This window comes from Xiphophorus hellerii, chromosome 8, assembly GCF_003331165.1.
Source record: "Xiphophorus hellerii strain 12219 chromosome 8, Xiphophorus_hellerii-4.1, whole genome shotgun sequence".
Taxonomy (NCBI): domain Eukaryota; kingdom Metazoa; phylum Chordata; class Actinopteri; order Cyprinodontiformes; family Poeciliidae; genus Xiphophorus; species Xiphophorus hellerii.
In genome coordinates, this window is record NC_045679.1 from 16,664,608 (window position 1) to 16,686,791 (window position 22,184).

Sequence of the window (22,184 nt, forward strand, 5' to 3'; positions counted from 1 at the left end):
AGGAAATTGCCAACAAATGATAGGATAAACATTATAAAAAGAAAGGACGACAACTAAATCATCAACTCTCAATACAAGGCTCCCTACCCGGCACCTGTGGGCCATTATGAGCGAGTGGCTACAAAGAATACGCCACTTTGTGTGTGTGTGTGTGTGTGTGGGGGTGGGCGTGCGGGGGTGTGTATGCGTGTAAGCATGTGATTGTGTTTTCCTTTAAGAAACCCTGCAGTCTAATTGAGAATAAAGCCGGCCAGGAGAGAGGAGGGTGACATTTCTATCTCAGACGGGTGCGGTGACGGGCTGTATTACCACTGCGTTAATGATGCCGTTTACTGTTGCCTGTGGAGAGCCAACAGGATGTCGGTGGGGGTCTCATGCCTAATCTGGTCCCTCTGCGTGTGTGTGTGTGTATAGATGCATGTGGCAAGATTTTGTGAAAGTGTGCACTGCATTCAGGTGAGTCAAAGCCAGGTACAAGCATATGTTATTGACAGTGACACACACCCTTGATGATTGGAGTTTTTAATAGTTTTCCATAAATTTGCAATTTGACTTATATGCCTAAACAGCATAGCACAAATGTATTGTCATTTCTTCCTTTATTAAATAATGACAGAAAAGTAATTACATTTTGTAAAACATTGATGTCAACACTCCAGGTGTTGTATTTGAAGCACACCTGATGCAGCGAATGAAACCACTGATTGCTTTCATCGAGTGAATTAAGAAGTCAGCTTAGCGACATTAAGACTGCAGCAGTCATTGAAAGAGGTCCTTATAACAACAGTTCTTGTGTAACATGTTCATTGCAAAAACATTAATTTTTTTATTTATTTTTATTTATTTATTTTTGTACCTAATTTGAAGTGAAGATTGAATAACTTCGGATCTAATAAATCTTTATTTGCACTTTTAAAAAAAACATCCTAAAGAAATAAAAACTCTCTAATGAGTGTTGAGGGATGTAATAAACAGGAATTTAAGAGTTTTACTGCAGGGACTTTCAAGAAATGTCTGGATAGTGCAACATGGAGCATCATTGTGGACCTTTTTCCATATATGCTTTTTATAACAGGGTGTTTTATTGGTTATATATGCTTTTTAATAGTTTTATTGTCTTCTTTAGTTTTGGAAGGCATGTATATGGTTAAACTGATTTATAAACAGGCCACATAACAAAATTGTTCATTTATATTTGATCATGATAATCCTGACCAAGCCATAAAGAAACAGGTGCTGCTTTAGTAATGCATATAGCTGGGTAATCCTATCAACAAAACTATCACTGCCAGTACCTCTGTGTACACTTTCCAGAATAATAAACGTACTCCTGTCTGTCATCAGTCTCAAAGCCAGGTTTTACTGGAACCATTTTCCTCCCCATGCTTGCTTAAGATGACGATAGGTGCAAAAACAGCAACTTAGTGCAATCAGCTAGACTTACTTAGATAACGTTTACCAAATCGTATTTGATAATTTACTATCTTTAACTGTATTCTATAATATTTTGGAGTGAATTGAACTGTAAATAAATGGTTCTGAATCTCATGACATATCTAAAATGTATCCAAATGAACCAAACTGATTCAAATTACATTTGGATACCTTCCAATTAGATTGCATATATTTGGGGATGGTTTGGACCATTTTGTCTGTGCCTTGAGATGACCCTTGTTCTACATTGGCACAACAACATGCTGCCTTTTGACTTTAGGGAACAAATATGATACAACGTTGTGTTGTTCCAGCTCAAAATGAAGATAAAGACTGACTCTAATTTTTCTAAAGTGAGACTCGAGTTTGTATGTTTTCCTGAAACCAAAGTATTCTTCTCAGAAACTGCTTGTAACAGATCGAAAGAGCTGTGTACAGTCTCAGTTTATCTCCTTTCTTCTCAAAAAATGACTAACTCTCTGTAAGTGATAAATTACAGGGCCTTTCTTTCAGTTTATAGAGCTGTGTTTCTCACTGTGGGAGCCATATTTTCGTCCCTTTTTCTCTGACCTGCTTAACTACCATGACACCCAGCTACTTTTCTCCTAAAAGCCGAGCAAAATCACCTCTCTCCTCTAGCTGAAAACACCATTAGCTCTCTGACTCTAGGGTACAACTGAAGTGTGTGTGACTTAAGTGGAGATGGAGAGCCATATGGAGAGGTTTTCCTTTGGTCAGTGCTGAGCCTGCCCAGAGGGTATCAAGGGTCAGTCGCCTGAACAAACCCACTGTTACCACAGCTAAGAGGGCATGGCGGGGGGCAACGAAGGGGTTTGGAGAGTGAGCTGCCCTGCAGGCTATGAGCGCTACATTTCTCTGATGTCTTTGTGAGGCAGGGTCAGTTTAGCATGCTGATGTTGGGGGTCATCAGAGAACTTGAGTGGTGAACATGTGGAATAGCCCGCACTGTGCCCAGAACAGCCACACAAGCAACATCTGTCAGGTTAGGATAAATGAACGCCTTCATTAAAGCTGTTTTCCAGCCACACAGACACACATACACACACGCCCACATCCACACTGTGTTTACCTGACCAACTCCTCGTTGTACAGCGACTTTGGCGACTCTCGTCCCAGGACGTAAACCTGACCCTTGAAGACAGACAGCTGGACCTTGCCCTCGACGTTTTCCTGAGACTTGGCTATGCAGTGTCGCACAAAGTCACATTCTGGACTGTACCAGAAGCCTGCGATGGAGACACAGCAGTGAGGGAAGGTGTCACAAAAGAGAGATATTTCTGATTTTAGTCAATGTCATTGAACACGGAAAACAAAGTTTTTGAAAGTTTTTTTTTCTGCACATAAGTATTAGGACTCACACAGGGAACATCTTGTGGGCTAAATTATTAACAAGGCTGCAACTGACAACTATATTAGTTATCAATTAATCTATTGTCTGTTATTATGACTGTTGATCGACTAACTGGATAAAAACAAATGGCACATTCTGCAGATTTTTCATTTAAGACTCTTTTATACAATATTAAAATTGCATTAAACAATTGCATTAAACAATTGCATTAAACAAAATTGCATTAAACAATTAAATTCCTTTTAAAAATAAGAACATAAAAAATTTAGTGCCTGAAATGCAATAGCAACATTCCTTTAGTGAATGCCTCATCATTTGTAGCAAAGGATGCATCTGAATCTGAAAAATACTAACATAAGAATGTGAAAAACTCAACTCTTTCTGCTTGAGTTAACATATTAGCACTGTAGGACTGATCTGTTGGCTATTTTTTCCAATTAATATATGGATAGCAATAGACGATTAATGGAAGATTTTTTTTTTCACAGAATTTGATCCAGGTGAAGCTAAAATTATGCCGGTTGAGTTTTGAGTAGAGCGTATTTAAAAAAGTTTTTTTAAATTTCATTTTAAATGCAAAATGTATATATTTGTGTAGAGTTTTGGCTTAATTGCTGCTCCGAATATGTTGTTTCAGGAATTGGCCTGAGTCAGTATACTCAAGTTTATGATCAAATGCTTACTAAATTAGTTGATGATCATTTCAACAATCTATTCATCATGATTAATCCAATTAGTCGTTGCAGCCCTAATTATTAGTTCGGGCTGTGAGATAAAATATGATGTACCAGTGGTAATAATCAGTGGTCAGAAAAATTCAGACTTAAAAGCTGTTTCCCTTAGCCCAAAGAAACAATTGGGATGCACTTTCCAATAGAAAAGTAGAAAAAGGAACCTAAATCTACTGATATTTTGTGTGTTACTTTAACTTTATTGTGCAGCAACATGAAGAATATACATAACTGCATAAAGAAGAATGCTGCGCCTCGAAAAACTCCAATTCAAGAAACATGGATTAGTTAAAGCAACATCTTTTATGTGATTTGTCTCCGTCTGTGTCTCTTCATCCCAGGCAAAGTCCACACACACTTTTCTTCTCTGGCGTTTTGCAAACCTGAACCATCATCAGAGCCCAGGGACAGATGGGAGAGGGACGAGTCTATATATGCTCAGAGGTCAGGCACACCCCACTCAGCAGGGGTCCTCCTCTCATCAGCACCCGACCTCCACCTCATCGTCTGGCTATGTTCAAAGGCACAATGAGCTCCTGCTTTAATTTTCTCAAAATTCGCACATAGTGCTTAAAAGCGACACTTTACGTATGCATCTTGACTTATTTTGATGTAAAGCTTGTTCTGTCAATATTATGACAAAATGTTTCTTTTTATGCTATAATATATGTTAAGAAAACGCTTGAAAAGTAATGAATCTTTAATTTTAAAGGTAATGTAATAAAACAATTAATTCTTATTTTGTTCTATGTACAAATGTATGACATAGACCTATAAAATCATAACCACACCCCATCATTTATTTCTACATTTTCAATCTACTTAGCACATATCTGGATACCTCATCCTAGTCTGGGTAAATAGAGCTGTAAACAGATGCAGAGCAGGTGGATTGTTAACATAAGCTCCTCCACTACCAGCCGTCTGCAATCTGCAATTATTAATGATTTAAACCCACAATGGGTTTAATCTCTGCCCTGTTCCTGAACGCAGCACCTCTATGTGTGTGTGTGTGTCTCAGCGTTTGTCTCCACGTCTCCAGAGGGGATAACTGGAGCGGCCTAGCAGTCGGTCTGTAATGGCACTGATCCTATTATGTGGATGAAGGTGCAGACGACCTGGGACTCGGCAGAAGGGGGGATTAAGACACCTGAGCCAAGAAAAGCTCACAAACATGTGCAAACATACGAACCGTGCTGTGGGTGTGTTTGAATTTGTACATGGCAAGTTTGCCTCTAACATCTGTATGCTAGAAATGACAATTAGTGCACTGAAGAATAAGCTATTGAAACACTTGACAGATGCTTACCATTGTAGACAAGTTCTGAGAACTTGACGCCAAGTCCCTGTTTGATCCGTCGGACCTCCTTGTCCATGGTAAACGTCTCGATGTCCAGATGGGCTTTAAGCAAGATTGTGCCTCCAGGAGTTTCATATATCCCTGACAAAAAGAGAAAAAATAAATTAACTACAATAACTGGCAGAAGTTTTTATATTCATCTATCTTTTGACACAAATGCCAATGGAAATTACTGGGATTTTATGTGGTAAAATTTTTTTGCAAATTCTTCATCAGTTTTGATACAGATTCTCAATTAGATCTGTATTTTTGAAAAGGACATTTTACCCTATTAATATGCTTTAATCTAAAATTCCCCTTTGTAACTCCGGTGCTCCAGTTTTTAAGCACTTCTTAATTTAGCAGCATTGCCTGTATTTATAAGAACTGATCTTTTCATCCACCATGCTATATTCCCTCAGCATGATGCTGTCACCACTATATTTCACCATGGAGATATGTTTTTGGTAATGTGAAGTATTTTCTGCAACACATATTTTGCATTCAGGCATTTACCATGTCCCCTACAAGTGCTGTGGCAAATTTGAAAGAAGACACCTCATGGTTTTCTTTAACCTCTCCGGACCGAAAGTAGCGCCGACGATCCAGACAAATTTGCAGTACCATAATTCTGTCACACTTTGCACTATCTGAAAAATCCCAACAGTTTCTGAAAGGGGAGACGTTGCGCAGCCAATCTTGAGTTATTACGGTAGCAGAGAGTGACATTAACCTGAGGGGGAGTTCCAGTAGCTACGAATAAATGGACAAATATATTTACTCATAAGACATTTAAAGAACTTGGTACAATTAAAAAAAGCAAAAATTTCCAGGCGGAGATTTGAAACTTAGATCATAAAGGGGTAAAGACGGGTTTTCTTGTTTTCATTTGAAGTCATACTCTTTCCCTTTGATGGATTGCAGAATGCTCCATAAAAAGGCATGAGATACTGTTTTTTAGCTGCACCTAACTTAAACTTCATCACAACTTCATGCTTGATCTGTCTGGTTTGTTTATTAATTTTCATGCAGCTGTTTGCTCACTAACAATCTCTAAAAAATTACACAATTTGGCAATTGTTAGTATTGCTGCCTTGCAGCAAGACGGTGCTGCGTTCAAGCCAAATCAGGGGGCCTTTATCTATGGAGCTGGCTTCCAGAAAATGAAGGAAGAATCAATTCAATGAGGCAATTTCTGAAGGCACTGGACTTTATTTAGGGACATGACAGTAAGTGGGACTGAATACAAATGTATCTACTACTTTTTAAAGATTTATTTGGAAAGAATATTATTGACCTTCTAATTCACAATTATGCACTTAAAATGCCCTTAAGTTTCTGATTGCAAAGTGATTTAATGTGACAAAAAAAGGAACTTAGGAAAAAAAAGAATTTAGGAAATTGTTCTGCCTATAAGAAGATGCACGTCGGCTCTACTGTCGTAACACTCTTATCAAAGCTTTACCGTCATTATTTCATCCTTCAACAGCCATTTATGGGCCTCGTTCATCTAAGCAAAGGGCATCAAGCAGCTCTATTAGCCATTAGCGATGTGACTGACAGGCCCTCATAGTGCTCACAAATCATGGACAAGCTTGTCCAGAGTAAATGACAGGTTGGGAGGCCCCTGCCAGCCTGGAGTCTGGACCAGGGCCCCGTGTACCCTGCAATTTACCCCCTCCGGACAGGGAGGGAGGGGTGACAGGAGAAAAGATGAGGTACATGACAGGAGAAATGAAGCTGTCATTTAAATGTCAGCTAAAACAAAGAGAGGGCAGAGGGAATACAGAAAGGCAGACTTGACAATGGAGACAAAAGAAAAATCTATGACCTCTATTTCTAAGAAGGATAAAATCTGGAGAAAGTGAGCACCATTCACTCATTAAATGCATGGTTCCTTACATATTCTGCGAATTTGACACACAGTTGGGTTTCTTGTAACAATCCAAATCTTCAGAAGTAGCATTTTATTCCAATGTCCACAAAGGTTCCTCATCAGATTAGAGAACTGACTGGTGCAACAAACAAATAAAACCAACTTAGCAAAACTACTGATTGTTTAAAGCTTCAGAAGATCCCCATTTGAGCTGTAATGCTTTGGGTGACTAGGCCGCAGAGAGTACTCCGGGACATTTCCGTTGTACCCAATCAGATAAGTTAAAACTGCCCTCAAACACAACTCAGATTAAGTGCTGCCAAAAAGAGCTAGCTTAACTGATTGTAGCCCATAATTGGACACTGTCCGGGTAAGCTTCTACAGTGGCGCTTTAATCGGGCTTAAGGAGACACGACCCTCTGTGGTTTCAGAGGTTTTAGTCTTTTATACAGCGGCTGCAGGTATGCCAACCACTATGCATGGCTTCAGGGCAGGATTGAATTCTTCCTCAGCTGATCCTATCTGAGCAAAACACAACCTTAAACAGGCAGCACAAAAAAAAAAAAATCATATCTCTTAAAGTTTTTCCACATTTGTCAAGTTACAACCACAAGAATCAGTTTATTTTATTCAGGCTGTATATGAGACCAACATAGTTGTGCATTACAGTAAAGTGTGAGCAAAATGGTCCTCGATTTTTAAGGATATTTTAAAGTAATAGCATGTATTTGTTTTCAGCCTCCTCTACTGATAGCCCTAAATAAAGTCTTTTGCAATCAAATCATCCTGAATAGTAAAATAAGCTGGTGCGAAGTTTTAATCTCAGTGTAAATACAAGTTGATCTGTGAAGATTTTGGAGGTTTTGAAGGAAAAAAACAAGCAACAAGCAACACAGCAAATATGCCAGTTTGGATTCTACATTGATATCCAGAGAGCTGAACATTTAATATCAAATGTGATGTTGAATCTATTACCCGAAATATAAAAGTACAAAGTACCAAAAGATGGCTATCCAACAAAAATGATAGGCCAGAAAAGAAAAACATTAACCAGTCTGATTCACAGCTTATTTTGGAGAATCTGTTGCCCGATTACTTGAAAACTCTGTCCATAAGAAGAAGAAACCTAAATCAAACTGAGAAGCGGTTCTCAGTCTGGCTCAGCTCCAAGAAATCTGGAAAAAAGTGTCTCTACATGCAGATCATGGTAGAGACGTACAAAAACCTCGTAGATGCTTTTATAGTCAAAGGTGGTTCTACAAAGTACTGACTAAATGCAAATGCTTCAGATCTGCATTTGTATGCAACTCAGAATCCCTACTTTTCGTCTAAATTCCCAATAACAACTTTGCGTTGCTGTATCACATAACAAGCAAGCAAATACATGAGGTTTTCTGGTTGCAATATGACAAATGGTGGAAAATTTCCAGGTTTCTTAATACTTTATTAAACAAAACTGTAAATAAATTGATAAAATATTTCAAACAAGAAAAGTTTTCTGTGTCGACGTGTTCAGCTGCAGTCTTTGTGGAGATCTGCAGCAGTTTGACACTTTAGCAGATGAAGAAGTCGTCTCTGTCGGCTTCTGAGTCCCTCATCGGAGCACAAGTCAGAGGTTTGACAACATCGTGACAGCTAGTTGGGCACACAGGTTGTCGAATGTTTTGTAGCACAGTGACAAGATTCTTGACAAACCATTTGAGTCCCATCTGCCTCTCTGACCCTGCACAAATAAATATGACCCAAACACAAATAAGTATGACATGTCCCCCCGTTCAATCCCTCCCATCATCTATTGTGCTCACACAACTGCCACTCCAGAAGAGGCCAACCTATGCGCTCAATGGTAGTTATTCAACCACTTGGGCACCTTGTGCTCCACCTCTTCCTATTGCTCGCAAAGAGGAAACAGCTTTGATCTTTTGTTCAGTCGACGGGGAGAAAAGTGGGTTTCCCATTTTCCAATTTCTACCTGCCACGTTGTGCCGCGGTCACACTCTGCCGGCCAGTCAATTTGCCAATCACAGCGCATTGCGAGGTGCGGGGAAAGAGGAGCCCGTGTGTGTCCTCGTGGGCGCATCTTTGCAAAGTTAGGACTGCACACTGGCCTTGTTAATCGGCTGCGGTAACACATGTAGAGACCTAACAAAGGAGCTTTAAGAGTTGATGGTTAATACCGCAGATAAACATTGTGGGCAAATACGCAATCAACTGTGTATTTACGTGTATCCAGTGGAGCATTGACAAATACATCCTCTTCTCAGTGTACTGTATGCATTTTTTCTAGCGTACAGATGACTGGAAATCACTACGACATCTTAATTCCTGGTGAACGAGAGGAAAAGATGTCTCCTGAGGAGTTTGTCATTCAGCCCGATTTTATGGAAGCAGCAGAGCGAGACGTTTAAAGCACTCATGTAAAATAACTGCAAAGTGCATGAAAGCCCTAGATGTAGAAAAGGAATACTGACAAAAAAAATAAATACTAGGCATCCTGAACACTTACTGGCACCTAAGGTAAAGACGGGTAAAAAGCCACATTGAAAAAAAAAAATATATATATATATATATACTGTATATATATATGTATGAAAATCACCAGTGCAAAACTTGTTAGTCCGCCCCACTGTTACTGTTAATAATTTATACTTTTTGCAAACAGGAGAGCACTTAGTGTTAGCTTATATTATTTCACAAGTTTGGGGGATACAAAATTTGCACAATCTCTGTAGTCCTGGGTCCTCTGTTAAGCTCTCTTTTCTTTAGCTCAGATCAGAGGCTTTCTATATTATTTACATCTGAAGACTAAGTGGTCCATAACAGAACCCTGACTTAATGTATGGTCAATTATTTCAGATTATTCTGGTTCAAGTCCCAACAAGGCAAGGCAACCTTATTTACATAGAACCTTTCAGCCAGAGACAACTCAACGTGCTTGTACAAAAAAAGTTAAAAACAACATACAACAAAAAGATGTAAAAAGAAATATATATGTCATGGTATTTTAATGTTTCCAAGGACTTTTAGAAGAAAAACAGACTCACAGCATCACAGATACTCCATCGTACTTAACAGTGGCCTCGAGGTGCTTTTGCACACATTCTTCCATTGTTTTTAGTACAAGTTAAAATTTATAAACAAATAAAAAATCCTTGAGTTACATGTATTTTATTGTTGTTGGGGATGACATTAAAAGTTACTTCATGCACTTGAATTAATAGTTATTTTTTTCAAAAATGGTTAGTGTATAAAAGGATGGCACTGCACTCAAAAGATTGAGGCAAAGGATTTTTGTACAAATTCCTACATGAGTGCAATGAAATAAAGGATGCTCTTTCAGAGAAACTGCTTATTTACAAAAGTACAACCTGTCACATTTATTTTATCTTATTCATCTAGGTTTTTGGGGTCAACTTACTCTTTTTACAAATATTCCCAGATTGGCTTCTTTTTGTTTAATAAGGAATAGCATAGCTGTAGTGTGTTTTTAAGAACTTGAAGTTAGACCTTAGATTGTATTTGCTTACAAAACCTGTTAAAGAACAAATTGTTTATACAGTATGTTAATCTCCAAAAAATGGCACAGGATGTAATTTCTTTTGCCATGACTGCGCCAGAATATGTAAAATTATATGACAGTAAGAATGGAATGAAAAAACGATTAAACAAGCCCAGATTTTAAAGTTTTACCTCGAGACTTCATGCCGATGAAACGATTCTCTACGATGTCAATGCGGCCCACTCCGTGTTTTCCTCTGAGAGAAAAGAGCAGGACACAATTATACGCACCTTCTAGATTCAATCTGGTGAACCTAATGGAGAAATAAACTGCATTTCTCACTGATTACTGTCAGTCTCTGAACCAAGTTCAAATGGATGCATATGTTGAAGGTAAAGCACATGTTAAGTGTTTCTACATTTTAAGTTTCTTAAATTCAATATCTGAAACCTAATGTTCATGACCTACACAGTGCTTAAAAATTCTCTTTAAATATTAAAGTTGTAACAGGTATTTTTTTGTGCCTAAATTTTCTTAAAATCAATTCATAGTAAAATGTGCTGAAAGCAATAATGTGCATAAATAAAAATGCAAGAGTAATCTTGGATATTTTATAGGACTACATCAAAGTGGTTTAAAATGACAGATTCATATTTCATAATTTAAAATTAGAGTTTGGTCCAGTGACTCACCACAAGTTATGTAGCCATAGAATTAAGGCCAGTAGCAAAAAAAATAATAGTGAAGAAATCCAGATTTTTTTTACTTTTAATACACAAAAGCGCTTACCCTATTTCATTGAGATATGAGAAAATATCCAGCGGTGTTTCTTTGGATTTTCCTTCCTTCACATGCATCACCCTGACAGGAACTCCTAGAGAAACAAGTTTCACCGGAAGATAATTGACATAAGTGGATAATATAAAGCGAAAACTATAGCACATTTAGGCTTGAATTTTATTTATATCCTTATCAAAAAGTTGCAGAATCAAAACTTTCTCCATATAATGCACATTCTTTAAATCTTACTTGCTTTATAAAACATAAAATATGACAGATTAACCAAGATTTGGTCAAGAATAATTGGTAGAAACAAAAACAGAGGGATGCTTTTATACACTGAGCAAATAAAAAAGATAGGGAATGAAATTAAAGCTAATGTATTTATTTAATCAGACCAAAATGACAAACAGTGGATAAATTATCCTGAAGATGTTTTTTTTTTTGTCTCAGAGAGATCAGTGAATACCATCTAAAACTCAAAGCCTTTACATATGCAACGGTGAGAAAGGCTAATAAATTCAAAAGCTCTCCTCATTTGAAAGCTGTGAAATTGTGGGCCAGCCTCTACCTAATTCAATTACACAGCTTTGTTACCCATCCTCTGTTTAGCGCTGAGATTTTGTCTCTTTTTTCACAGCATGTGCAGAAGACACAACCATCTGCAGATCCATCATCCTTCTTCCTTTAAACAACATCTCACACATGGAGGAAAATTCTTCCATAAAAACAAAAACAAAACGTTGAAGTTTACTCCACACACACTTCCTCTACAAAGCCACTTAAACCAAGTGCACATCAATCACTGTCACCGGCCTACTTATTCATGGTCCTCAATGAGCAGCAGGGGCCAAAGGTGGAGGTGGGGAAACAAACAGACGCGTGAAAAGAGTTTAAAGTCCAAACAAAGCAGAATTTTACTCTCCATGCCTAGATTAATTTGTTGGTTTTTTTTCCAACCAAACTTTCCTGGAATCAAAGTTTTAGACTTTGCTGACAGATTAAAGAATGGATGGACAGTTTTTTTAAGGCCTACAGGTGAGGAACTTATGCTTGACCAGTGCTTTCTTGATGTTTTATCCAAATCTTGCGCTTTACTCCTTCAGATATCCAACAATCTGATAAACATCTCCAATACATTAGCTGAACGTGGGAGTTTGGGGGCTGGCCTTTCATCCCTCCGCTCTCATTATCCTCGCTCTGCTCAGGTTGGCCCGTCCATCGTTCCGTTTAGCTGCTTTATTTTCAGTTTTTGCACCCTTAACAGTGCAGACAATGGGAGCGAAGACACAGTTGTAGGAAAAATTACTGCTTTACATTTTTCCTCTCTGTCTCTTTTTCGTCCACACTACTTCGGCATGACAGGAGGGAGGCATGAATTTAATTTTTCTCCTTAAAAAAACGGGGGGGAGAGAAATGGGGAATAGAGCGTTTGACGGGGGGAGCAATAGGTTCCTGTTGTTATATATTCTTTTTTAATCAGTGAGAAAACTTTGGTGAGAAAGGCAGCGATGAAAAGGTGGGAGGGGGGGAATGAAACGAAACATTCTTTTGCTGATCTTGTGCTCAGAGGGAGGAGTGGGCTCGGGCCTTTGTGTGGACAACTAAAACAGCTTTTGTCATAGAGCGCTCAATAAAAGGGCCGGAGAATATGTGTGAAAATGGAGAGCAGGGCCGCTAGGAACCCGCGAAACCAGTCAGGGCTTTACTGGTGCATCACCGTTTTACAAAAGCACATCTCACCTCCAGCTGAACGGTCACAGACTGGCCCGTTGTTAACTTTTTTCTGCGGGAAGCTGGTAAAGGAAGACTGTTGCACTGGTTCACATCGACACAGCAGCCTGACATTTCCTTAGCTTCAGTGATTAGCACATTTTCCCACCATAACTCTGGCAAACTTTTGAACTTCCATAAAATTTGGATTACGGCTCGTAAAGCTGTCCATCAAGCCTCAAGGGATCTGAAGAGCCGATTGATGTTCTTGCACTTCAACCACCCCTGGTGACCGAGGATGAAGGAACATCTGTGTCACTCGCCCTCAGGCCTGGATGTGTCTTGCCATTTTCGCTCTGCACAAACATGTGACACTTTCTTGTGTTCAAGCCGGAGCCCTGCGGCCGGCGTCTCTAATGATCGTTTCTCCGGGCCCTCTGGACTCAGAGTATAAACTGGAGTTAATGCTTCCGGCTTGCAGGAGGGGCCCCGGAGCCAAACGGGGCTGTTTTAGGCCAAGTGATGGTGTAAGGGGTTAAGGATAAGTCTGGGTGGCCCCAAGTGGAAATAAAATGCAGGGGGTCAACTTTAAAGTGACAGTTATGGCCATCTCCATTTTAACATCATCGAATGCTAAGATGAAGTGTTTCCTTCCTCGCTTTGTTTCTCTGTTCTTGATCTTCTACAGACAGGACATGATCTGTTGATATCTGACATATTCTGTCCTGCTTCATGTTGTCACACAGGTTCTGTTTATTGATCCTACAGATCTGACAGTAATCGTGTCCATCTGATTTATTTGATTTGCTTATACCTCACAAACCCACCAGATCATTCAGTTCTTCTAAGGTTCTTGTGTTAGAATTAAAATAAAATTTCAATCCTTGGAATGAGACTATTTTAAGTAAGTTAAATTTTTGCTTGATACCATTTCAACTGCAATTTTTTAAATATTGTTTTATTTCAATTTAGTTTTATAATTACACCCTATTTATATTTAATCACAAATGAGAGGTAATTTATGTTTCATCCTCATTTCTTTTTTGCATGGCTTTAGAATTTCAAGTATATACTGAATTATTCATGGCTCTTATGTTTCTTTATGAAAAATATGTTTTGGTGTTTTTACAGTTTATATGATCATTTTAATCTATTTGCTGGTTAATCATATATTTATCTACTTATTTTAGCATTTCTTAGTGTGGAATTGTTTTTACCAACTGTTTGGGATTTTATGCTACATTTTAGTATTTTAAAAGTGCTCTGTGAATACAATTCTATTGACTGATTGGTTGGTGATAAAAATAAATAACGTCTTTATTTAGAAATGGTTATCGTTTCTGATGCTAGATGTTTCCAACTCCACATGGATGGGTTTTTTTAAAGTTGAGATGTCAAAAAAAAAAGCTGATTTTCGGGGAAGTCAGCAGGTGGGACACTGAGAAACAGACAAACCATTTTTAAACTCTATCTCCAGAACATCTGGGGCAGTTGGAGAATCCTCTGGGTTTTTGGTCATCAGGTAGAGGTCAGCTGGAGCATGGCTCTGAAGAACAAACAGAAACACAACTTTTATGATCTTCATTCCCTCTGATTAATAACACAGAGATTCTTGTCAGGAGAGCAGCACAGTGACTGCAGTAGGAGGAGAAAACAGACAGGAAGTAAAGTAACTGAGAGAACAATGCGTGAAAAAGGTTTCCATTCTGAAAACAACATCAAGAGCAGAGGGAAGATAAAAGTGCAATTTTTATCCTCTGTTTGGTTTCATTTTCTCCGGGAAGCCCTTCGCTGCAGGGGGAAGGAAAGGAAAAGTGAAACGAAGAGTGGGATAGCTGTCGACGCTTCTTGCAGTTTTCCAGCTCTGATTTTCTGAGTGACATTTCTCCTCGGATTTATTTTCAGGAGATTCTTCCTAAATGGGCATCGCACGACAACAAGCATCTAAAAACCAAATCCCACTGAAGGCGATTGTGGTTGACAGACGTTTGTCGTTTTTTTGTTTTTTTTTTCCAGTTGGCTGCTAAGTGATTTCAGTGAGTCGCGGTTTGGACCTAAAGGAGCAAGGTGGTGTGACGATTCCACCCGGCTGATGTGCTCCTGCGACAATTACACCGCATTAGGACAAGACGATGGTCAATGTCTCCTGAGCTGAGGCAAATTGCAGGGGGGGGGGGGAGAAACTATGCAAAATAACTGCTGGGTGCATTTAAATGGAAAGCTTTACCAGACTCGAAATGATCATACAATAACTAATCGGCATCCGCTCGCCGCCTGTCAGCGAGGGGAAAACGAGCAGCGCAATCACTTTCCTTCCTTTTAACTAAACACAAAAATTGAGAGAGAAGGCGAGCGTCTCCCTCTCCTTTATTTTCTGCTTCAGTGCCCTGAAAGATGCCAAATGAGAGTTTGCAGGAGAGGGACAAAATGACTACTCTAAAAAGCCTTTTGATGCTTCCTCTTTAAGGGAGGGTGGAATAAATACTTTTGGGGAGCTTTTTCAACCTTCAGATACAAAGAGCTATTGGTTGAACAATATGCTTGAGCAAAAGTAAATAAATAAATAAAATAAAGAGAAGAAAAGCTCATTTTTTCAGCTTAAATCAGAGGGGTTTTTTTTTAATTCAACATTTTAATGCATTTTTGTCAAATTTCTGATGTACCTAAATCAAATGAAGCCTTAGAAAGCCCCCACAAAAAACAGCTAAGATTATTCTTTTTTGATGTACACACACTACAATGTGTGAAAACTCATCCGTGCTCCGACAGCAAGAGTTTAAACTTCCTGAAAGCAAAGCAAAGAAAAGAACGTAAGCCAATAGGGTTGTTTCCAGTGAGCAGGCGATCAATGCATTTCAATTCAAACCCCCTGCAGGTGGACCTGTCCCAAAGCCGTGGCCCTGAAAGAAAGGCAAAGGTAAAGATGGAGAAGGCGGGGGGCCAGGGGTATTGGTGGGAAATGGGCCGTGAAGCGCACCATCATGTAGCGCTGAGCAGCTCCTTTGGCTGCCTTTGCCTCGGCGATATTGTTGTGCTAAACGTGCCCCCATACAGCAAGAGAATAAAAAAAAAAAAAGAAGAAGGCTGACGCATGAACTTAAAGCAAGTAAATTTCTATTTTTCCACCTATTAGTTGCCTCATTGGGTTTCAATCAAAGCCAAAAGGGCCCCAAAGGAGACAGAGGTAGTAGGAGTAGGAGTGGAAAGCGGGGAAGAGGGGCATCTTCGGTGCACCGGATTGGAAGTGATGCTTAAATCACCATGTCTCAAGTTGGTGCGTCTTATCGAAATGCAAACACAGCAATCTGAACCGAGAATAAAACAATATGCATGTAATCTGCAGGAGGCGGGATTTCTATTCTCTAACACGTACGATGTGTCCGTTAGTTTTAATGAAGACAGCAGTGGAAGCCGAGTTGGACGCAGAGATCTCTTCACAGGTCAAGCCCATCAGGCCTGAGGGCAGCGAGGGCACACGGCAAGCTCTGACCTCTTTGCTTCAAAGCACACATTCACATGTAGACACACCGACAAGCTCATTTCCTACCCCCACAGGCTCTGCGCTGACCATCCATCTTACCAGAAGGCCGCACGACCAGCAGCAAACAAGTTTTCATTTCCTCTCAGTGAGATGAGGCTCTGCGTTTCGCTCCCTTGGCTCTGAGTCAACATGAAGCAGCGGCTCATCACCTCCCGGATCAAAGAACCCAGTGAGATCGGGGAAGCTCACCGGTGACAGAGGTTGTAATTAAGAATGAGGTTACGTTTTAATGACTCAGGATGAGTGTCAGGCATCCTGAGGATGGGCTCTGGGTGCTCATGTGTGGAGGGACATGATGAGCGAATACCAAGCATTTGCCATCATGGTATTTTGGGCTATTGTATAGGAAATGAATGGAAACTCAAAAAATCTTGATTTCTGCTTTGATATGGGTTAAATGTGTGAAAAATCGAGAATAAGAGTCGAAAATATAGTTTTTAAAATACCTATAAATAAAGTAACAGCTTCTTAAATCTGTAATTTAGATTACCTTACAAGACGTTTTCTTTTCATCCAGATCGTCAGTGTATTTTTGGGAGAATTTTACATTATGGGCCGACAAAAAGAACCCTAACCCTAACTTTGAAGCGTAGGAAAGCAGACAAGTAGTTTTCAAAATTATTCACAAGTAAAAACATAAAACCTGCACCCTGCATTTGTATTCAGCCACGCTTTACTCTCATCTAATGCTGGTACTCCTAAAAAAAATTATTATTATTATGGTTAAGGTGATAGATCATCATATCAGTGCAATTAAAATGGAAGGAAAATTATATATTTTTCAATTTTATTATTTTTTTTTTACAAATAAAAAAATCCAGAAAAGCTTTAAGTAAATTTCTATTCAGTCCTCAAAATCTTGTAGGACTACATTTTGCTGCAATTACAGATCCAACTCTTTTGAGGTACGTTTCTACCAGCTTCGAACATCTATAAACTTGAATCTTTGCCAGTTTTTATTTGCAAGCTGTAACATTACAAAAAAAAGCTACTTAAAAAAAAAATCTAAATCATCCGTAAAGCAATGTATCATTTCTTTCCACTTCATAAACAATATATGCACTACTTTATGTTAGTCCGTCACATTAAAGCTCAGTAAAATCCATTAAAGTTTGCAATTGTAACATGACAAAATGTGAATATATAAGATTATGAACGCTTTTGCATCTGATTGTTGCATCTTCTAAGCCAACTGCAACCTCAAATGAGTTACTGCATTTAATAAGAAATACTCATCTAATGCAGTTATCAGGTGCACAGCAAATGTATGAAATAACACAATAACAACCTGTCAAAGCTGCATTGCTTCACAGAGGTTAATGCTGCCAGATGCAAATGAGTAAATAAAGGCCTTAAGGTCACTGTGTCACAAAAGAGCAAGGTTTGGGGTTATCAGGACGGATACGTTGTTAATAACAGAGTAACCTGAACTCTTCTGGCTCCTATCTGCAGGAAAACATATGAGCGACCATTTGGACATTTCCTAATGTGACAGCACTAAGCAAAGAGGGACCATTGTGTTACAGGTGGGGGTAGAGGGGGACATTTGAATGGTCCGGGTCTGGCCTTAGCCTTTGGGGTTGTAATTGAAGGAGGGACAGAGGCTGATACACAGTGGAGATACTGAGAACAAGCCGACCTCTTTTAGATGACTTCTTAGATTGATCACAATCTGACATGTTAGTTTAGGAATTCAAATGTGTTTGCTGTTTCATTTGTTAATTTTGGGTAAATTGAAATAAATCTTATATTCCAGGTAAAAACACCTGGAATATAAGGACAAATGTACTGCGCAAAATTCCAATGTAAGAATAAATGTAAGATAAAGTGCAATAAAAAAAAATAAAAAAATAGACAGAACTCCACCACCTACTCTTGAAAAACAATATACAGTGAAAACAATTAGGTCAGTAATGGAATAATTGAATCACTGTCATGATTCATGACATGGTTTTGGTCAAGTTTCAGGGATGAAACAAACTGTGTCAATTAACCTCAAGAATGCTTTGGTTTATGGAGGAATTCATGGTCTATTTAATGACGGCAAGTTGAAATGGTTCTGTGTGGCAGCAGATAAAGTCCAAATCATCACCCCTCCACCACCATGCTTGACAACTAGTTTAAGTGTTTGTGCTGAAATTCCGTGGTTGGTATTTGTTGTGATTTTTGTACTTTAGATTTTAATAATCTGCTTAATTTGTGTAAGAGTTTGGACTTTTATTTACAGTTGAAACAAGATAATAAATTTATCAAAGACTGACTTTTTAAACCTCAAACTACTTTGTAGCTAATCTGGTGATATACTTAGGATTATTGTCCATTATAAGATCCAGTGTCTTAAGATGTTGCTTAAGTAATTACATATGTTATTTCCTCATGCCATCCTCATATGTTTGTGAGGTGTACCAATCCCTCCTGCAGTAAAACATCTCCAAAACTGAAAGCTGTCACCCCTAGTATACGATTTATAAGAATGCTATTCTTAGGCTTGCAGGCTTCCTCTTTTGTGTCTAAATTTAAAAAATTGTCATTAGAATAGAATAGAATAGAAGTACTTTATTCATCCCAGCAGGGAAATTACTTCGCAGTTACAGCATAGAGTTATGTATTTGTTATGTATTGCAAATTTTTTACTCAGGTCCCTCTTGAAAATGAGATCTAGATCTCAACGAGGTTTACCTGATTAAATAAAGGAATATATATAGAGAGACAAGACACAATAACAACTACCACTGAGTAGTAGTTGTAGATAAAATAAAAAATAAAAATAAAATATAAAATGCTATGAATTGTAAAAATATGAAATGCTGTTAATATAAAAAGCAACTTAGATCAGTCCTGGCAAAGATTCAAAAAATGCAGATATGTATATGTAAATATATGTACAGCAAGTGTGCCACAGTGCAGTTGTGCAAAATCGGACTGATTAGTGCAGAACAATGATTTAGCTTTTATTGTACAGTGAGATGGCATGTGGCAGGAAGGATTTCCTGTATCTGTCCCTACGGCAGCAGAGCTGGAGCAGCCTATGTGAGAAGGTGCTCTGCTGTCTGTCCACTATGTGGTGGAGAGGGTGCTGTTTATTGTCCATAATAGACAGAACCTTCTTCAGTGTCCTCCTCTCCACCACAGTTTCCAGGGACTCCAGCCTTAGTCCCAGTACAGAGCCAGCTTTCCTGATGATTTTGTCCAGTCTATTAGAGTTTGGACAAATTATGGACAAACACTTCAATATGAGTTTCATCAGACCACAGGACAGGCTATAGAGGCTTTAAAAATTAAGCTCTTTGTTTTGAGTGCATTTGCAAACTGTAATATGCTTTATGCAAAGCTTTAATAGTTATGGCTTCTTCCAAGTTGAGTGGTATTGCTTGAAGTGTTGCTTTAAAACGGTATACCCCCCAATTAGAGTAAATATTGTGAATTACTTAACTTAACAGGAGCTTACAAAGCTGTAACAGCATCATCTGGATATTCCCAAATAGTTTAAAGTCCTGGGGTATGTAAACATGTGAGCTTGATAAAATTATTGTAAAAGAAAAAAAAAAATCACTCGCTCATTATTTAGCTACTTAGAAATAATGTTTGCAATTGCGCCTGAACCAAGAAAGGGGACAGTCTACAGTTTAATATCAGATAATAAGAAAAAGCATTGTGTGTTTTTACATCTGGTTTCAGCTATACTTGTAATTTAGAAACCGCTTCACTTAATAAACATAAACATAGATGTAGAATATAAATTGAGAGCCTAGAGGTTGTGGCTACATTAATTTGCAGAAATATTAAACATGTTTCAAAGCTCCGGTAATGTATTCAAATCCTTTTACCACTTCAGACCTCTGCACCATAAATATTTCATTGTATTTAATGCTATTAATCGATTCAGTATTGGAGTAAATGGTCCAAAGCAATGCCCTTGAATAAAATCAGTTGCAGAGGACTGTCATCATACATCGCTATGCTATTGAGTCGGCCCGCCTCATTCATTTCAAAACATTTCTCCACAGGACGGCTAAAGGACAGGGCACTAAAGAAGAAGTGAAGGGGTGGGAAAGGGGCAGCGAGGGAGATAGAGGTCTGTGAGTTACAGTGGCCCTGCCCCTGAATCTCCTCTCCAGCAGAGCGGGACCCCTCTCCTCGCTACAACACCCTGTGCATCGGGGACTCATCTGTCTGGCAAACTGTCTTTGTACTTAACTGTTACTGGTGACATTTTGGTGTCACGGTGTCAAGATGAAGTGGCTCCCCTCCCACGTCGCAGCCTGCGGCAGCGCGGCCGTCCAGACAATGAGGTCCCGAGGAGCTGGGGCTGGAACTCAGGAGGCCCCAGCTGGGCGCAACGCCCTAACCCTTCCCTCTCCCCCTCCCAGGCTCCCATGAAATCGGGAATTAGTCGAAGCGTTGCTGACGACAAGTCAGTGTCTGTGTGTCCCAGGTTCTTCCCAGGGCCCGGCGAGAACCCGGGGTGAGGAGGGACACAGACGCAGACATATCGACCATAGGATGGGAGCTTCGGAGGTCAGTCAGGGGGAAAACAGTGCACATTGGACTGACCTCTCACCTCTGGCAGAGATCAGACTCATGTCTCTCTCATGGTTCAATGTGGATCGAGTCAGCCGAGCTTGGGCCATTAGAAGGTGGAGAAGTTTTACTGTTCTGTACAACAATGTTTGGTGTATTCAACTCCTAAAAAAACATTTAATATCATCCCTCTATCAAGGTTTGTACTTGAGAAAATGGACTAAAAGATCACCATAAAGTCCAGTTAGGTGCTGGTATGCTTTTTATGTTGACATTCATGATCACATTAACTTGAGCAGCCTATTTTCAAAAATGTCCTCCAGAGTGTTAGAAAGGTGACCCTGACTTATTAGGAGACAACAGATTCAGGAGGAGCAGTGTGGATTTTGTTCTGTAGAACCGACGTCCAATGTTGCTGCCATGGGAGTTCGTCTGTCCAGTCTAGTCCAGTGAATATGAAGAAGGGTTATGACCATGTCCCAAAAGGGCTTTTGTTGGGGGTGCTGCAGGTGTTCAAGGTGTAGGGAATGCTTTTAAACTCAATCTTAGAGAAATCAAAAGTCAAGCTTTTTCTCAGTGCAGGTTGGACTCTGGACATGATCTCAAGGTGTAGTCATGGCGAAGAGAATGTCAGGTTTTTGAACCTCATCTTTCCTTTTTGCAGATGATGTTATTCTATTGGCATCTTAAAACCATAACCTTTAGCACTAGAATGAAGCACAGTCGAGTGTAAAGCCACAAGGATGAGAGTCAACGCCTCAAAGTTTGAAGTCCTGGTTTTTAACTGGAAAAAGGTGGAGTGCTCCCTCTGGGTTGCAGATCAGTATCTTACTCAAGTTAAGTAGCTTAAGCAAGTTGATGTCTTGTTTAGGAGTAAACAAGAGATGGATAAATGGATTGGGGGCATTAAAGTAGATTTATTGCTTCTTCGTATTGAAAGAAGTTAGTTGAGAAGGTTCTGGCATCTCATTTTGATGCTTTCTGGAAGTCCTTAAGGTTTCCAATTATATTCCCCTGGAAGGAGACCCAGGGGAAGACCGAGAGCCCACTGGAAGGAAACTTTATCTCTTTTGTCCTGAGAATGTCTTGGGAGCCCCCAAAACATAAACTGGAGAGTGTCTTTGACAAGAGGGATGTCTGGATTTCCATCCAGGACCTGTTACTTACAGGATCCAGTATTAGATATGCAGAAAAACCATGACTGGATGTATAAATTAATGAATTTAAATTAAAACTGATCCCAGATTCCATCAAGGTGAAATAAAACAATAAACATTTTGAAAATAGCTAACAGACTGTGCAAATTTGGGACTTGGTTTTAGAGGTGCGTTTGATTTATCAGCACAAACCATGATCAGTTTTGGTTTCAGAAGATGCT

At 39.2% G+C, this 22,184-nt stretch overlaps 1 protein-coding gene across 1 annotated transcript in view; it reads right to left on the bottom strand.

Moving 5' to 3' along the window:
• Positions 1–22,184, bottom strand: part of ass1 (argininosuccinate synthase 1) — a 30,166-nt gene that overhangs the window by 2,197 nt on the left and 5,785 nt on the right. The window contains exons 9-13 of the mRNA XM_032570800.1: positions 14,200–14,290; positions 11,041–11,125; positions 10,443–10,507; positions 4,847–4,978; positions 2,525–2,681 (exon numbers count right to left, since the gene is read on the bottom strand). Of these exons, the coding sequence (XP_032426691.1) occupies positions 2,525–2,681; positions 4,847–4,978; positions 10,443–10,507; positions 11,041–11,125; positions 14,200–14,290 (530 nt within the window). The remainder of the gene's footprint in view (positions 1–2,524; positions 2,682–4,846; positions 4,979–10,442; positions 10,508–11,040; positions 11,126–14,199; positions 14,291–22,184) is intronic.